This window comes from Balaenoptera physalus (genome assembly GCF_965194825.1).
Source record: "Balaenoptera physalus genome assembly, chromosome: 16".
NCBI lineage: Eukaryota > Metazoa > Chordata > Mammalia > Artiodactyla > Balaenopteridae > Balaenoptera > Balaenoptera physalus.
In genome coordinates, this window is record NC_138898.1 from 56183973 (window position 1) to 56202785 (window position 18813).

At 45.1% G+C, this 18813-nt stretch overlaps 1 protein-coding gene and 1 long non-coding RNA gene across 3 annotated transcripts in view; one reads left to right on the forward strand and one right to left on the reverse strand.

The window, feature by feature from the left end:
• The window catches only part of RBFOX1 (RNA binding fox-1 homolog 1), a 2204869-nt gene that overhangs the window by 585355 nt on the left and 1600701 nt on the right, over nucleotides 1-18813 (forward strand). The window contains exon 4 of one of the 2 annotated variants that reach the window (XM_082429022.1): nucleotides 7350-7382. In XM_082429022.1, the coding sequence (XP_082285148.1) occupies nucleotides 7350-7382 (33 nt within the window). Of the gene's footprint in view, nucleotides 1-7349; nucleotides 7383-18813 lie in introns of those variants that run through there. The other variant, XM_082429011.1, reaches the window with a different exon arrangement.
• LOC309644867 overlaps nucleotides 1-18813 on the reverse strand; it is a 793618-nt gene that overhangs the window by 513347 nt on the left and 261458 nt on the right. The window lies entirely within an intron of this gene.

The following is an 18813-nucleotide window of genomic DNA, read 5'->3' on the forward strand; positions in this document are numbered from 1 at the left end:
AAGAGGGTCAGACACAATGGGTTCAGCCACCTCCTCAGATCTCCTTGAGGGGGGACAAGCCACCTCTGCTGTTATCAGTACTGACTAGATAAATAAGCAGAAGATCAGAGGGGATTCAGGGGAGAGAGGAGTTACCAGTGCCAACCTGAAGTCAAGCTGAGCTCCAAAGGGATCTCTCGTAGAACCTGGGATGCCAGCAAGAAGAGGACTCGGTCTGCTGGTGTAGCTTCTTATCACCCCTTTCTGCTTATTCGAGCAGGAGGAGAAGAAAACAGGAGAGAGAGGGCATGGAGGAAGGGACAGCTTCAATCTCTGCTCTTGCAAAAGGACTTGTTAATTTCCTGTGGGTCCAGGGGATACTACAGAAGATCTGGGTTTGAGCCATGTGGCTGGTGTCCCCCAGAGGACCAGCTGCAAGGTGAGGGGATCTCAGCGACAGGAGACTGTGTTAGCTGCCAGAATTCCATCACTCGGAGATGTTGGGGGAGGTCAGGTGGAGGTGAGTTTTCTATTAGGGAACCGTGTAGAGGGATCTCTGGCAAGGCAGTGCTGCAGTGAGGAGGTGTGGCCAGGCCTGCTAGCTCTGCTCTCCAAAACTATCTTCTCCTCTCTGATATACAGCTTGACTACATGTCCAAACCCCTTGCCATTGTGTGTGGCCCTGTGACTGAGCTCTGGCCAACAGGATGTGAACTGAAACGATGCATGACACTCCTGGGTCTGGTCCATAAAGACCACCCACTCGTGTTCCTCCATGTATTCTCCCTCTTCTGGCTTTCTGGTCACGGTGACCTGAAGCCACATATTAAAGATGGCAGGGCCTTTTTCAGCCTGGGTCCCTGAATGATTGTGTGGAGGAAAGCTGGCCTCTAACGCGTTCTCCCACCTAGAACTGCTATGTGAGCAAGAGATGACTATCCATGTGTCAAGCCATTATTTATTTGGTTCTATTTGTTACTGTAGCTTTGGTGTCCCTGCCAATTACAGGAGGCCTGCACCCACAGGGCTGCCCCTAATCTACCTGTGCCCCGCAAAGGTGCCAGCATTTGGACATCTGTACAGAAGGCACCTATGACCATTGAATTGCCTGATAATCAGTATTGATAGCAGATGATTTTGTTTGTTGCATGCTCAAGTGGAGAGGAATGTGCCCTTTCTCTCTAATTGGTCTGCTCAGACCCAATGACAGAGCTGTTAAAACCAGAAAACCAAAGGGAGAAGAGGGCAAGAAGGAGAAGACCATTCATTCTCCCCAATTAATCCCTCTGGCCAAAGCCTGGCCAGCACAGTTGGGGGACTGGAGGAGATGAACATGAAATTGGACATGAGATGGAAGTTTTGCACTGAGCTAGACTGGACTTCTCATGCCTGAGGGTGACTGGGAGGCTCTGGGTTTCCCTGAGATGTCCTTACAGAACTGAAAAAGGACACTAGATTGAGGGATAATTGGTGGAAAAAGAGAACCTTCATGTTGGTGTTGTTCTAGGTCAGAACTTTCCATAAAATAGTTCCATCAAAGCCAAGGACACCTGGCAGCCTGGCAGACTTAGTAGATGACAGGGCACAGGGATACATTTTTATTTGAGTGACTGTGAGTAGAAGAAATCACCAAACTGCTGGTGCATGAATAATATCCTCACTGGCCCGGAAGGCCTGTTTAGGTGACACTTGACTTCACAGATAAAGGGTTCACTGTTTGGTGTGAACGGTGGTGTCCTTTGCTGATGGGAGACAAATCTGAAGGCCCAACAGGGTAGTGTTTGCGGAGGGATGTGATGATTCTCTCTTCCTACCTGGCAGGCCAGTGTGGCATGTTCAGCACAGCCATGGGGACCTCATGGTGATTCCTGCAGGAAGGAAGGGGAGAGAGGGAGCAGGAGGCAGAGAAAACAGGTCATTCAGTGAGACTGGGATGGGTTAGAGTCTAGACAGGGAAAAGCACACAATCACTGAGTCCCTGGATTTGTGCGTGGGAGTACTGCAGAGCAAAGTCTCCAGTCATAGAGACCTGGGTTCCGTTTCTTGCTCTACCACTTGCCAGAGAAGTGATTTAACCTCGTTGATCCTTATCTGGATCCATTTAAAGTGAACTCTATCAGTTGAATGGGCTAATAAATTCTTTTGTGTTCTTAAGTTTTTTGAGTGGTTTCTATCCCAGCAACCAAAAGGGACCTGTCTCCCACTACCACTGCAGAAGTGGTAGAGTGGTAGCCAACACATTCAGCACAGATGATTGAATAGCAAGGAGCATCAGAACCCCGGATGGTGATGGGTGTCTCAGACACAGGTGCAGAGGAAGACCAGGTGGGTGTTCCTGAGCCATGATCACCCATCTGTCCATTAACTCCGTTCTCATATCTATGAATGTGTGGGAAGTCCCAGGAAGAATCCATATCTCCATGGGAAAAATCCCTGCATGGTTTTTGAGGGCAGTTTTGGAGTATGACCTGGGTTCAAACCCTGTCTCTGACAGCCCCAACTGTAGGAAAGGAACTTAGCATCCCAACCCCAGTTTCCCCGTCTGAAAAAATGGCATGAGAACCAGCTCCTAGGGTTGAGGAGAGGATTGAAAGGATCACGTACATCAAGTTCCTGGCACAAGCAAGGAGGAAACCCTTAATGTCGGCCTTTGCAATTTCAAACACAGGCAGAGAAAGTGAAGGAGAGGAAGGGAAATGATTAAAAGGATGGGAAATCGCTGGAACAAAGCTCTAAGGAGTGTCCTGCCGGGAGTTTCCTGCATCCCTTCTGTGCCCTGTGCTGGTCCACAGAATGGCCCACCTCAAACATGGCTCTAATCATATCAGCCCCCACGCTGGGAACCCTCTGATGGTGGCTGCGGCTGACAACATAAAAGCCAAACGCCTCAGTCTGGCACCCGCAGCCCTTAAAGAGCCCTCACTCCCTCCCCAGCTGGCCTCCACCGTTCTCTATCTGCTGAACATGCCACAGTGGATGACAGACAGGCCCTGAGGTCTGTGGTGCCGTGTTCCTGAATAACCCTGAGCTACCTGTGTTGGAAGTGAATCTAACATAATTATGACTATAAAATCGACACTGAATGCAGTATATAGAGGATTCTAGTAAATGTCAACATTTGCTTTTCATAGATTTATCTAATACATAGAATTTTAAATCAAATGAACTGTGGTTTATCTCCAATTGGCCACAAGCCCCACCACTCCCTATTGCATCACCATATGACCCACCTTCTACTCTGTGTCATCAGATATATGAATGGGTGAGAGAGCTGTTTTTAGTCCTCTCTTCAGTGAGACAAGCCAGCATTTCTATAAAGTCTCTTATTAACCTTGAGGAACTGTAAAGCTTTAGTTTTATCATATTTTAAATTTATGTTTAACTAGACAAATAATACATGGATGCATTCTCAATGAAAAAATTTCAAACAATTCAGAAAAAGAGAATGTTCCCCATGACTTTCCTCAAACCATCAGGTCCCAGTCACGTTCCAAATTCCTCCTCAGAGGTAAAACTTTTGTTGGTTCGATTTGTATCCTCCCAGAGGGTAAAAAAAAAATTTTTTTTTAATTTTTGGCTGCGTTGGGTCTTCGTTGCTGCACATGGGCTTTCTCTAGTTGTGGTGAGCAGGGTCTACTCTTCGTTGTGGTGCGTGGCTTCTCATGGCGGTGGCTTCTCTTATTGTGGGCCACGGGCTATAGGCACATGGGCTTCAGTAGTTGTGGCATGTGGGCTTAGTAGTTGTGGCTCATGGGCTCTAAAGCACAGGCTCAGTAGTTGTGGCACGCGGGCTTAGTTGCTCCGCGGCATGTGGGATCTTCCTGGACCAGGGATTGAACCGATGTCCCATGCATTGGCAAGTGGATTCTTAACCACTGCACCACCAGGAAAGTCCTCCTCCCAGACATTTTTCAGACATACATCTGTGTGTGTGTGGTGGGCGAGTAAGTGTGGAAGGAGGAATGTTACCAATACAAATTTGGGTCCGCTTGCCCACGTGCAGTCAGGCCAATCTACTGACACCAGGTTGTGGTGAAGGAAAGTGCAGTGGTTATTGCAGGCGCCAAGCAAGGAGTCCAGCTAGTTCTCAAAAGACCCAAACTCCCTGTTGGGTTCCAGGGAGACATTTTTAAAGGCCAGGTGATGAAGGGGAGTCACAGGGTATGTGATCAACTCCTGCACAATTCTCTGATTGGTTGATGATGAAGTAACAGTGTGGTGTCATACGGGTTAACATTATCAATCCTCAGGCTCCAGTAGGTCTGGAGACTATGTGCTCACCGTCATTAACTAGTTAACTTCTTCTATTTGGTGGGGGTTTTAGCATCTGTAAAACAGCTCAGGAATGGGCATCAGATACTGTTATCTAGGTACTTCAGAGAGGGGCTAAAGTCCTGCCCGGTTACAGGAATATATAATATATACATACTTCAGTTATTTTTTTAGAATATTGGTATCATCATATGTGTGCTGTTCTCCATCTTTTCTTGTCCATTAACAGTATGTAGGGACTTCCTTAGCGGCACAGTGGTTAAGAATCCGCCTGCCAATGCAGGGGATACAGGTTCAAACCCTGCTCTGGAGGATCCCACATGCCACAGAGCAACTAAGCCTGTGCGCCACAACTACTGAGCTTGTGAGCCGCAACTACTGAAGCCCGTGCACCTAGAGCCTGTGCTCCACAACAAAGGGAAGCCACCACAATGAGAAGCCTGTGCACTGCAACGAAGAGTAGCCCCTGCTCTCCGCAACTAGAGAAAGCCCGCGCGCAGCAACAAAGACCCAATGCTGCCATAAATAAATAAGTAAATAAATGTCATGCTTTAAAAAAAACAACAACAGTATGTACTGTTGAGTTTTTCATGTCAAAACGTTAGGATTCACCCCATTTATTCTAGCAGCAGCATAATATTATATAATATGGCTGGATCATAGTTGATTTGGCTTAGAGGATGGTAAACTGGCAGCCTAGCAGCCACATCCAGACTACATACATGTGTGTTGTGTTTGGCTGGAACCATATTTTGCCTTTACAAATTGAATGCAAATGGCTTTAAAGTAGGCATCTCACATTTCCCCACAGACCTCACCATTCCCTATTGTCTGGCAGGTAGTTCACTTTATATACTTTTATTACTTGCTTGGCCCCTGGAGGCATTGGAGTGTTCAAACCCTGTATTTTAGCCATTCTTTTATCTGTGGACACTTAAATGTTTTAGAAATGTCTTGTTATCCTGAACAATGCTTCAGTAATCAGCCATGTCTATGCCTCTTTATGTTGGTGTGTGTTTATCTAAGGTAGATGCAAGAAGTGGGCTTGCCTAATAGGGAGGAATGAAAGGGGCCGTGTGACCCAAAATTCACAAGTTGGGAGACACAGACGAAGATTCTGAAGTGGAGGAAATTAGAGAGGGCAGCTGAGAATGGTGTCGCCCATGTGCTGCTGGAGACCTGTAGCTGTTGAATAGCATGCTTCTCCCTCACAAATTCCTACTGGTTTACAGCAGGGAAATGTTGGTGTATACACACACACACACACACACACACACACACACACACACACACACACACACACACACACACACACACACACACACACACACACACACACACACACGAGGTTATGTAGCAAGGGATCTTCTGCACTTGTGCTTTATGGATATGGCCACTTGCTTTGGAATCAGCTGCTCTCCCAGCCCCAGCTCTGAAAGGACAGAGGGAAGGGAGGGGAGGGGAGGACCTGGGCTCTGACATTCATCACACCTTGGAAGTTTCTCCAGGGCTGGCCCTGGGATATGCCTTGCTAAGCCACAGGCCACAGCTAATACATCCTCTTGGCTGAGGTCAGCCTGAAGCCTCCCGTTTAGGAGGCTAATGACGCGTGAAAGCTGCCCAGTGGGCAGCAGGCATTGCCTGAGCTACTTCTGGGGCTGATGGCTTCAGTGAGGGCTGGTCTGATACCTTGGGGGTGAGCATGGGGGAGGGAGTGCTGGGGGCTGGGCCAGTGTGAGCTACAGGGGCTGTTCATCTAACTCAGGAACCCATGCATTCTTAAGCCCTTAGTTGGATTCACAGCTGTGAGCTGGTATCTGCTTGTCTTAGTAAGCTTGGTTACCATAACAAAACACTATAGACTGGGTGGATTAAACAACAGGAGTTTGTTTCTCACAGTCTGGAGGCTGGAAGTCCTCCGTCAAGGAGCCAGCAGGGTTGGTGCCTGGTGAGAGCCTTCTCCTTGGGTTTCCGGTGCTCTCTTCTTACTGTGTCCTCATATGGCCTTTCCTTCATGCAAGCAGGTGGAGAGAGAGAGACAGGAAGCAAACTTGTTGGTGTCTCATAAGGGCATTAATACTGTCCAGGGGGCCCCACTCTCATGACCTTATCTAAACCTAATTACCTTCCAAAGGCCCACCTCCAAATACCATCACATTGGAGGTTAGAGCTTCATGAATTTGCGGTGGGGGTGGACACAGTTCAGTTCAGAGCCAACTGGTAGGAAAATATGGCTGAGGATGGCTGGTCAACCTCAGGTATAAGTAGAAAGTTGCAGGGCGGAGAGTTCCTGGAGTTATCAGGGAAAAAAAACACCTTATCTGCCCCTAGATAGGAGATCTCTTCTAGGCGTATACGAACATCGTGGGTGGAATCTTTATTCCTTTATTCCAAAATCAAATCCTTTAATACAGAATGGGCTGTGTGTGGGTAGGAGCCTGAAAGTCTATATGACTTTATTTTGTGTTTAAATCTAACTTCCTCTACTGAATAAATTTCTGAGCTTGAAAAAATTACTTAACTACTCTTCCAAGCCCAGTATTCTCATCTATGAAATGGGTTAATGAAAGTCGTTCTGGGGATGACATAAAGAGCTTGGCAGAATGCCTGGCACCACTCTTTAATTCACAGTATTTTGAGGCATTTTGGAAACTGAAGGCTGTAGTTGCTGTAGTTTGAAGTTTTACCTTCTCAGAACACTGACTCGGAACTTTAAAGGGAAAAAAAACCCCTCAGTGTCTTCAATGGCTTTGCTTTTTCGGTGTTCATTTAATCATTAACAGTGCATGGGCATTGCACACAGCCCTCCCCCTTTTTTTTTTCCTGGCAAGATTGTTATAATGTGTTGAAAATATTAATTATCCTCTTCACCTTATACACAGGACTGGAAAAACAAATCTCGCTCCTGTGCTTGCTAGAAGAAAGAGTGCCTCTGTGTGTGTGTGTGTGTGTGTGTGTGTGTGTGTGTGTGTGTGTCGCGCCCATTGTCCCCTCGGGTCGTAACAAATTATTGATGCCAATTCCTTTAAAAAGACAATTAATCCAATTACCTTCTTGTTGAATCAATACTAATGTCTTTTTTTTTCTTTAACTTGCAGGTTTCGGCGAGCCTGGCTGCCAGCAAAGCTGAGGTAGGAAACGTGGTTTTGCTGTCCCTTTGGAGGACATTTTGAAACGGTTTTCTTTTGTGATGAAATGAAGAGGGTATTCTGGTTGCAGCTGTGCTCTGCACAACCTCCTGGTGGTTTGTCTGGTGTGTTGTCAGCTGTGCGCTTTCCACGGCGCTAGGTTTGGGGCTGACCGGGTCACCCCTGGCACTATTTATGCAGTGTGTACTGAGTGGCCTGGTAAAGACGGCTGATGGTTTCACATTTGGATCTGCTCTTGCTTCTGTCTTGGTGACTCCAGAGTCTGTATATACACATTATGATTCTAGCTCCATTCAGAACAGCCCTTGCTTTGGCAGTGAGACCTCCATCCGTCTCTCTGGTGGTTTCCATTCCCTCCCTCTTTTTCCTCTCCCTGTTCATCCTCTGGGGCATTAAGGGAGCTGTGGCTGATGCTGACAACAGGTAAAGAATTTAAAAAGATGTTGGTCAGAGGTCACCAGCAAGGTGACCATCCATGGGGAATTGTGCATGGCATCACTTAATGGGCACTCCAAAATATATCCAGGGCCATGGAGCCGTTGTTCTCCTCCTTCTGAGTTACTAGATGTGTAGAGCAAAGAGCATCTCCCTGGGCCTCAGCAACCCTGGGTTCTGTGTGACATCGTGCATCACTGTAACTGCTGAGACTCACTTTTCTCATGCACTCAGTGAGGATAATTCAGCTCCTTTTGGCCCATCGCATGGTTGTTGGAGGGTCATATGGAGTAAGGAGTGCAGAGGCGGATTCTGACAGCGTTCTACAGAATGTAAGGGGAGATCATTGCAAGAGTGGAAACTCCAGTTCAAGTGTCTACAGTCTTGTATAGAATAACTTGGTGTGCAAAAGTTTTCTAGGAACTGTGGTTCGTTAATGGTGTAAATGTTATTTTAGATGCCTAGGGAGGTAGATCAGTGGGAGGGGAGGAGGGTCAGGAAGCAGAAAGATGGGATGAGGTCAGGAGGCACTAGTGTCACCTGCTTCCCAATGATCTTGTGATCAGTTACTTAAGCCAGTCATGTATCTACTCAAAGCTCCTTTCTTCATCTTCAGAGTGAGAACAGCAATACACATCACACGAGGTTGTTGAGAGCATTAAAAGGGCAATGTCTGTGTTTACTTTTTTGATTTACTCCACACAGGGGACCAGTTTCCATGTATCCAGTACCTAATATATACCATTCACTATGTAAAGATTTCACATACATCATCTTACGAAATCTTCACAAAAATCTTGGGATATACGAGCTATTATAATCCCCATTTCACAGAAGAATAAACTGAGGCTTGGGAAGACTCAGTGACTTTCCTAGAACCATTCAGCTAATGAGTGATAGAGCTGGGATTTGTAATCATGTCTGGCAGGGCTGGCTATTAATCTTAGCTCAGGCCGCTGTTACAAGGTAGCATGGACTGGGTGACTTACACAACAGAAATTTATTACTCACAACCGTCACAGCTGTGACGGTTGGGAAGTCCAAGATCAAGGTACCAGCAGATCTGGTGTCTGGTGAGGACTCTCTTCCTGGTTTGCAGATAGCCGTTCTCATTGTATCCTCACGTGGCAGAAAAGCAGAGAGAGGAAGCAAGCTCTCGTGTCTCTTCTTATAAGGGCACTAATCCCATTCCTGAGGGCTAATCACCTCCAAAGGCCCCGCCTCCTACTACCATCACGTTGGGGGATAGAATTTCAATATATGAATATATTCAGTATATGAATAACAGCATGTAAACCACCCAGATCACGGCTTGGTGCGTAGTGAGTGTTGATAAATGTTAGCTCTGCCACTCCTTAAGGGCTGATTCTGCTTTCTAGATCATACCTGAATATGTCTCAGTGCACTGGGGTCAGCACCACAGAGAGATGCCTATTTCCTGTGATTTTCCATCTTCCTTTCCCCAGCACAGTCTCACATTTGTGCCACACTTGGCAGTTTAAAACACACAGTCAACAATAAAACACCTTTACATATGTTGCCCCTTTTCAATTTCACAGAAATCACACATGGCAGGATATTTGTTATCACTATTTTCAGATTTAAAAATGGAGTTTTGGAAAATTGCAGTACTTTAAACATTGGTGAAATAATGTTTAATGATCTAGCAATTCCACTCCTGCTTGTGTGCCCAAGAGAAATGAGTGCTTATGTCCACCAAAAGATGTATACAATAATTTTCATAGAAGCTTTATTTCGCATAGGCAAAAGATGGAAACAAACTAAGTGTCCATTAACAGGATAATCAATAAACAAATTGTGGTATACTCATGCAATGGAATACCAGATAGTAATCAAAAAGAATCATCAATGGATATATGAAATAACCTTCATGAATTTCAGAGATATAATGTGGAGTTAAAAAAATACACCCTGTATGATTTCATTTACATATAAATCAGCACCCACTTCTGGTGATAAAAGTAACAGTCGTGGTTACCTTTTGGTAGGGGGACAAAAGAGCCAGTTGGGAGATGGGAATATTCAATGCCTTCATCTAGATATGGTTACATAGGTTACCATCACATGTAAAATTTATGGAGCTCTACACCTAAGATGTGTGTACTTTATAGTATATAATTTGTATACCAAGAAAAAAAGTGAATCTACTTGGTTAAAAAAGAGCAGCAGCAAAAATGAAAAAGGAAACAACATAAAAAGTATAAACCAGGATAATGAAAAAAAGGGGAAGGAGGAAGTGTAGAACTCTCAGCACATAGACAGAACTGTAGATCAAAAATAGCCTAAACTCACCCATTCATCACGCATTTATTCATTCATTCATTTTTACTCCCGACTCCTATTTCCCAGATGGAGCAGGTTTTTTAAAAAACACACAACTTTTCCTTTCTCCTGACCATGGTTTCTAAGGCTGAATTGTAATTGCTGCAGCCAGATCATATGTTTTGCACTACTGCAGGGAGATAACCTTTTATTAATTGAATTTCTAATGGCAATTCATCAAAGCAAGCGATCACCGTTATTTAGTGCGTGATCCATATTCACGGCATGTTCTGTTAGGTAAATAATAGTGGCTCTGGGAACGTGCTTCTGTGAGGTCCTTTTCCTTCTCAAATGACTTTCTTTTTTCCCCTAAGTACAGACAAACAGTTGTAATTTAAGCAGGACAAACCCCACCTGTCGAGGAGACGTTGGTTAAAGGGAGACAAGAAGAATTAAAAACCCACAGAATCAGTGAGAGTGAATGGCTTTGCCAGTTCCCTTTCTCTCTGCAGATTGACAGTGAATATGTGAATAACGTTTGCTAAATCTGGACTTTGAAAACATGACAGTAAGCTGTTTGTGCCAATAATTTTTCATGGCATATGCCACCCCTCCCCGTACCACACACAGTTTTAATAAGATGGCACATGGACTATTGAGAAGTGTTAAAACCCTGCAGAGGAAAGAGCTTTATCTTCTGACCAAATTCTGCCCAGCAATGTTTATGACAGCTGAAGAATTTATCTTAAATTCCCTCTGCTAGCCGCAAAGCACATAGCCCTTTGTCCCCGAGCAGCCTGTAAGAACCAAACTAAGATGTCACATACATAATATAACAGATAAATGGCCCAATTTCCATGTCCACATGATGAATGGAATGCAAGTTCAGCACACACATATTTGCACATTAATTGGCCCTGCATGGTTCCATTTTGTTCCTGAGTTGCTACTGTATGTCTCCTGGACTCTTTCCCCTTCAGAATCATTAAGCCTGTTTTATCGCACAAATGCATACACATCTCCCCCCTGTTTACCGTCACGCAGCTTGCCCTGCTGAGAGAGAACCAAGTAACCTGGGCGCAGCCATTGGATTGCAAATGCCTATGTCTGAGTTCTCTCCACCTCCAGCTGCAGGGTAACACTGAGATCTGAGACCCAGCCCCACAGTGGCTATGCTGACAGCCAAACAAAGGAGGCTGCAGGAGAGGATGCTTAAAAAAAAAAATCATTTCTTTTCAGTTACCAGTCGGTTCCTTGCCTCACCTTAAATGATTTCCTGTTGATAGTTTAATGGCAATATAAACCCAGTGGAGGGCCTCAATTTTGATAAATTGGCCTGTTCCTATTTCATGGCAAAGCAATCGAACTGAGATTGATTAATATTACAGTTTTGCTATCCCAAATGATTGCAGTGGGAAAAAGTGCTGGTGGCTAAACCCAGTGGCCTTCGGGAGACATACGTGGAATCTTGCTTCCACCAATCTCTGTTTCCATCCAGAGATTTTTATCCCGGGCCAAGGAATCATATATTTTTCGTGTCTCAAACCTGAGTCTCAGAAAAGCAGATCCAAGAGCTACAGAGCCTTTTAGAATACTCTGGCCCATTTGGAGAGAAACCAGCACTTTTGAGAAGGGACTGAATTTCTTTTGCTGTGAACAAAAGACCAGTCCTGGCCATTTCAAGTCACTTCAGAAGCCAGAACATTTTACAAGGGACAGTTGAGTTATTGCACCAAGAGCATTACAGTGGAAAAAGCATGAGCTTTGGAGTCTTAGAGATGAGATATGAATCATGGGTCCACAATTTATAAGTTATGTGCCTGCGGGCGAGTCGCTTAAATGCTAAACAGGTCTCTTATCAGTAAAATGGCAATAATGAACACCACCCCAAAGGATTGATTTGAATTTTAAAATTTGATAATCTGTGTGCAGTGCCTAAGACAGTACCTGGCACAGAGCAGATGATCCACAGTTGTTATTTCGCTTCCTCACACAATCCCCGTACTTTATTTCTTGTGTAAAAGTAAGACAATAAATACATAACTAGAAGTTTATTTTGAGACCTGTGGCTTATGCAAACTTGCTGTAATGATTTTGTGTCGTGGCTGATGGAGAACCTAAGCAGGCAGACGTTTACTTACATGGCTTAATTCATGTTGGAGTCCGTGGCCCTCTTTTCTCCATCAAGGGCAAGAGCCATCTGAAGATCAGCAGTACTTTCCAAAGAACATGCTTGCCCTTGTCTAATTTGTCCAATCACACTTTGATAGTCTTCCCTGTCCTTGAAGCCGGCTCAAAAGAATGTTTAAAGAACCTGCAAAAAGTAATCAGGTCTTAATTCAAGGTCCCAGGATTCTCAGCTGGAGATATGGTTGGCCTTTTTAAAATTTGATGGGCATTTAAGTGATAGCTATTCTATTATACTAGGCAAAGCACTAGGCACTGGGATACATATATGACTTGGACGTATAATCTTACCCTCAAAGAATATACGATCCAATAGGCTGTGGGGGGATATATCATAAATGATATAAGGTCATTTGTTTCGTGATGGCCAGCATTCTCATGAGAGCAAAGCCCTCTCTATCAACCCTGCTCCGTATTCCTTAAGTTTGGGGTCTGGGTTCAGACGTAAGTAAGCCTAGGTGGGAATGGGATATGTATGGAGGCTTCCCAGTGGATATTACCTCCAGTAAAATGCAGACTGGAGCCTTGAAGTCAAGAAAAGTAGAGAACACGAGAAAAGGCACAGATGGGAAAGAGCTTGCACGTTCAGGGAATAAGCGTGAAAGGGGTGTGGGAGCTGTGAAAGAGAGTGGAAGTGATCGGAGCGAACGCAGAGAAACCAAGACCAAGATCCTCCTGGAAACAGAAGGGGAAGAGGGTTACAAGAAAGGAACAGGGCACTGAATGATTCACTGGGGTCGCGGGGAGTGAGCACCGGGTTGATGGCACTGGGTTTGGCAGGTATACAATCATTAACGTCCTCAACGAGAGCCTTCCCAACATAGGTGGCGGGAGCGGAAGTTAGATGTGGATGGCTTAGGGAGTAGATGGAAAGAGAAGACACATAAGTACAATACAGACCAGCCTTTCAAGGGGCAAGTGCTTGAGCCAAGGCAATGATGCTCCCTGGCTTGAAGGAATTTTGAAGGTGGCAGGGGCTTGGGTATGTCACAGGCTTGCAGAATGGGCCTCAGAAGATACGAGGATGTGAATCAGAGCACAGATGGGGTTTACCTGCTGAAAGGTGAGCAGTATCCCTGAGGGTACACTTGCCTTGCTCACCGTTGTGTCACCAGGGCTCAACACCGTGCCAGAGAGCTATGGCATTAATTGGACTGAGAAAGGACATTTTTCATGTGACATTGAGAAAGAAAGGATGGAGAGTAAGTGTGGGTGAATTTGAAGAAGGGAGAGACTGAAAGAGGTTATGCCTGGCAGCCTTCATATACCCTGTGAATAGCAGAGGGAACTGCATGTGCTGAGAATAAGGGGGGCAGAGGTAGAATTGGGTGTTAAAGAGGAAAAATAAGCAGGAAGAGGGAATGCTGATGGGAGGCACTGGTGAGAGGCTGACTGACCAGTGAGATCTGTCCAGCAGCACCAGGGGAGGGCGCTGAGCCTGACAGCAGCAGCCGTGAACACATGGCGTCATTCACCACGTGTGTACTGCGTGCCAAGCACTATGTTAGCTTCACAACAATCTTTAAAATGAGTGTCACCATCCCTATTTCACAGAGGAGGTGACCGAGACTCTAAGAGGTGATGTAGGTTAACCAAACTTACTTAAGAATTAAATAGCAGGACCAATGTTTGAATCGGTGTCTGACTGCAGCGCTGGGGCATGTTCCACCATGAACACAACTGTCGTTGGTACAGGTTGTGGAGTCTGTTGCCTAGGTTCAAACCCCAGCTCCAGCATTTCCCATCTCCAGTCCCTGCTAGAGGTGAAACTCAGGCAAGTTTCTTACCTTTGCGTGTCTGGTCTGTCTCCTCCATAGTATGAAGATAATTAAAGAATGAAACTTACAGCTTTTTAGTGAAGGTGAAAAGGCATGATAGAAGGTATGGGAAGTAATTAACATATTACCTGGTACATAAATAGCCCTTCACATATGCTAGTCATTGTAGTTATTTTTATTGGTGTTGTTGGAAGCTCATTCTGTGCTACAATAATAGGAAAGAGCAGAGGTGCCAACTAGGACCAATTCGTATCCTCTAAACCAAATGGATGCATCTGTTCTTGAGTCTTCCAGAAGCACCTTACTCCATGGAAATTAATTAAGGGTCCCTGGAGAAGGTGGGCAGTCAAAAAAAATTCTCTTTCTACTGCCTATATCAGAAAAAAAAAATTGGTTTCTGTTACTGCGAGGTTTTGAGGATGTTAGAAGAATCTCACCACTTGTACATTGCAATGGGGTTAATGAAAAAGAGTAGCCAAAGGAAAAAAAAGTCCACTAGCTTTTAATTAGCATCTGACTATATGCCAGGCACTCTACAAGTCATTTCATATACCTTATCTCATTTAATTTCACCCTTGCAAGAGCCCTATGAAGTGAGTCCTATTTTTTTTCCTATTTTACAGATGAGCAAATTGAGGATCAAGGTGGCTAATTAAATGAGTCAGGGAGGTTATAGGAAGGGGATCAGGAATCTCATCCGTGACTCTCAGACCCCAAAGTCAGCTAAGGTGATGAGCTGAAACCAGAAGTCCCCTCTCACCTCAGAGGCAAAGGCTGGACCTTCCAACCGTCACAAGAAAAACCTAGTCTCTCCTCTTCTCCATCCTCTCTTCTGCCAGCCTTCCCCTGCCACAGCTCAACCAACCTTGTCGACTCTCTGTTTTAAGATTTTGTGAGTGCTCTGTGATCACAGAACCCATTCCCACACCATAAATTATTTCCTACAGTTTTGACACCATTTATTTCCATAGCATTATACATTCCAACCTTCTGACTATTTAAGATCAAAAGATGTGCTCCGGGCTCACATTTCACTCTAGCTCTCAGACTCGATGCACCAAATTAGACTGAACAGAGGAGGCTCCAGCCTGTCAGTGCCTGTAATGTTGCATAATTCCAAGGGTTTAGCATGTTTTTGTCAATGGCAAAGGAGAAACGGACTGATCCACGGTGATAGGGCTTCCGTGGAGGAGATGGGAGAAGGGTTAAAGATGTGACAGTGGAGGGGGAGTGTTGGGATGCTCAGAATCGGCCTACGTGGTGGGAGTGCGACTGGTTGACTGTGGAAACCAAAGCCAAAGGCAAAGGTTTATAAAGGATCAGATGAAAAGGAGAAGCTCCAAATAGGGGACTGTGGGCCCCCCCTGAGAGAATCATGGAACTACTGGGTCTAGTGAAGAGGAAGGAAGAGGGACTGTGGCTGGAATCCAGGCTGGGCTCAGCGGTGCTGGAAGCGCAGGGACTACATATGTATTAGCAGATGGACCTCTTTGGAGCAGCACACACTGATGCAACAAGCTGAAAGAGCATCTACTATTCAACCGCTACTTTCTTAGACCCTGGTCACGTAAAATGAGTAAGACCCATCTCCTGCTCTCATGGAGCCTGTGATCTAGTAGAATACACAGATGGGTGAACAGATGCTTTTAGCCAAGTTCTAAAACAGAGATGGGTTCAAGGGAGAGAGTGAACACCTAGAGAGAGTGACAAGTCTCCAGGAAGACTCGGGAGAATTTCAGATGATGCATCTTCCTCTCCCACATCCCCGTGCCCTAACTCTAAGGTCAGTAAGAGGCATCGGGTGCCGTGTACCTGGGCACCACGCTGCATGGCATATTTTAATAATCTGGACCAAGTTTGGCAAACAGCAAAGACTGCTTTGAGTTGACTGTGTTTATGGGTGAGGGATGGAAGAGGAGAGAATTGGGAAATCTGTCCGACATGTGGATCGGCACCTGACGGTAGGGACAGCAGCAAAGGAGACTCTTCATGATGGCAGCGGTGGTGGCAGTGACAGTAGCCAACATTTATTGAATGTCCACTGTCTACCAGGCACAGTGCCGAGCATTTTACATAGATTACCTCATTTATTCTTTCCAACAGACTTGGGCGAATGAGTATCCACATAACCTTCATTTAATGAGTGAAAAACCAAGGCTCAGAAGAGTTGATGGGATCCATTCACGGCTGTACGGCTAACAGGCAGAGTTAGTGTTTGATTCTAGGCAATTTGCCTTCTGAACCACCAGCCCAGCTAAGATGGGGGAAGCAGGCTTGAAAACCCCCTTGGGTTAAAGTCTGATTGCTCAGCACAAACCTCTTATGACAAATGACGCTAGCACACTTTGGAGAAACTTTGTGACTGTGCCTGATTCTCAGCACTAATGTAGCTTGACTAGAGACTGACATTCCACTTATCTCACCAGAATGACAATTAGGAGGAGAAAAAAAAGAGTTATTGCTATTCTGGCTTCCTCTATTGAGCTATGAATAAATGATGATAGCTGTGAAATAGTGTGGTGTTTAGATCATTTCTGGTAAATTTAAAAAATAAAAATTGAATAAAGTGGTAATCCATGTAGCCATTGAAACAAGAGGAGTGGAACAAAATTAGTAAACTCTTTTAGTGTCTTCCTGGCCTTGTCATTCTAATGTAATTAGTTTGCAAAAATATTAATTAATACTCAAACAGCTGACGCGTTTTACATGTTGATTTGAAATGTGTTAATTACGCTTTACACTTTGCCCCTGTACCGTCCTCAGCAGTGCCACAGACGGGAATTCTAGTCCTACACCCACTCCTCCTCACACACTGGCAGCCGCGTGGATATTGAGAGCTCTTTGCAATGCTCAGAGCTCCTTGCACCTTTGGAGAGAAGGAGACAGAATGGTGTATAGAAATAGCAGCTTAGTGGTTTCAGCTAATGTGGGCACTGTCTGCAAACATGGTATCTCGAGAGGCTTCCTGAGTTGCAATGAGTAAATGATATGCTGGGTCAGCAGGGTTTTCAGATGGTACATAGACACTAGAGTGAGTGACCTCTGAGCATCTCTCTTTGGACTACATTCAGTTTTTGGACTAGATTCTGCCCAGACCTTGCAAATGGATTGTCTACTCATGTCCTAGCAGAAGGTGCTGAATTCTAGGTGTGTCTCATGTAGACCTAGCCATTGTCATCATGAGATGTTGCAGATGTCATCTGCTTCTTCATGGTTTTCTTAGTTAATATATTAGTCAGGAGACGTTAGGCTATGCTGAAGTAACAGGTTAACCAGAAATCTCACTGGCTTTCCCAACAGAGGCTTATTTCTTGCTCATGGGGACCGGTCCAGTGAGCATAGGGTGACCCTCCAGGGTAGCTCTCTCCTAGTGATCAAGAGATACAGGCTGCTCTATCCTGTGGCTCCACTGTGTCAACACACACCTCTGCCATCCATGTGGCAGGAGAGGAAAGAGAATGGGGAATCTCTCTTGTAGTTTTCATTGTCTCAGCGCAGAAATGACACCCATCACTTTACCCATAGTCTGCCAGCTAAAACTTGTCCTGTCGCGCCCACTGCAAGGGGTCTGGGAAATGTGAGGCACGCATGGATATTCCATGAGAATTAAATACCTGCCACAATGTGATCATGATGACAGTAATCACCTCTACTGTCATCCCAACCACTGTGCTTCACCAAGCCCTACACTGTGGTTACATGCCAGGCACTCTGCTTTGCACTCGGCACAGTTTTCCTTATTTCACTGTCATTCTCTCCATCATAAAGACGAGGAAACAGAGGCTCAGAGGGGTGAGACTGTTTGTCCAAAGCCACAGAGTTAGCAAGGGGTCTGGCCAGGATCCAGCTCGCAGTGTGACAGCAGTGCCTCCAGTGGTTCCCGCCTCCCACAGTTCTCGGCAACCTTCCTTCTGCAGCACCTAGGAGGGGGACCGGGGAGCAACAGTCAGAACAGCCACGGGGAATCAGGAGAAGGATCTGTTAAACTTCCAAAGGACGATATGGTTAGTGTCCCAAGTTTGCACAGAACCTATTCCTTTCGGCCAGTAGCCTCACATTCGGCACCACATTTGACTCTTACAATCCTCCTCCAGAGGATTTGGGGAAAATGTGATTAGCTCCTCATTATAGATGCAGTAGTGGAGGGCCCAGGAGGACACCTGCCAGAGACACCTGCGTGATCACCAGCAGGTGTCTGGAGTCCCGACCTAGCCTCTTTGAGTGTATAGGACTGAGGGTCCTTGAGACCCTAGACCAAGGAGCTGTTACATTTTCTGCTCCATGAGCCCCTTTGGCATCTGAGGAGAACTATGGGCCTTTATGAAGAATAAAGTCTTAAAATACATAATTTGAAATACTTAAGATCACTAAGGAAACCATGTATATTGAAATGCATTTACTAAAATAATAAATGTAATCCAGTAAAACTGTTGCTTGCTTTATTAATACATTAAATAACAAGCAAGTCTAGTAATTACTGTAATTTGGAAATAGTGACAAGTGTCATGATATTTTGAGGTATCTGTGACAATTGTAATGTGACTAAAAAATTCTGTGGTCTCTGTTGGTGACAAAGTCACAGGTAGTGGTAATTCCACAGTGATTTGTTGCTTACATTTATAATTAAAGGGAATGCTAGATTACAGTTAGAGGCTACTGGAAATAAAGTTGTTCTTTTTTCCTGTCCAAGTCCATGGACCCACTGAGTCCTACCTAGGGGCACTTTATGG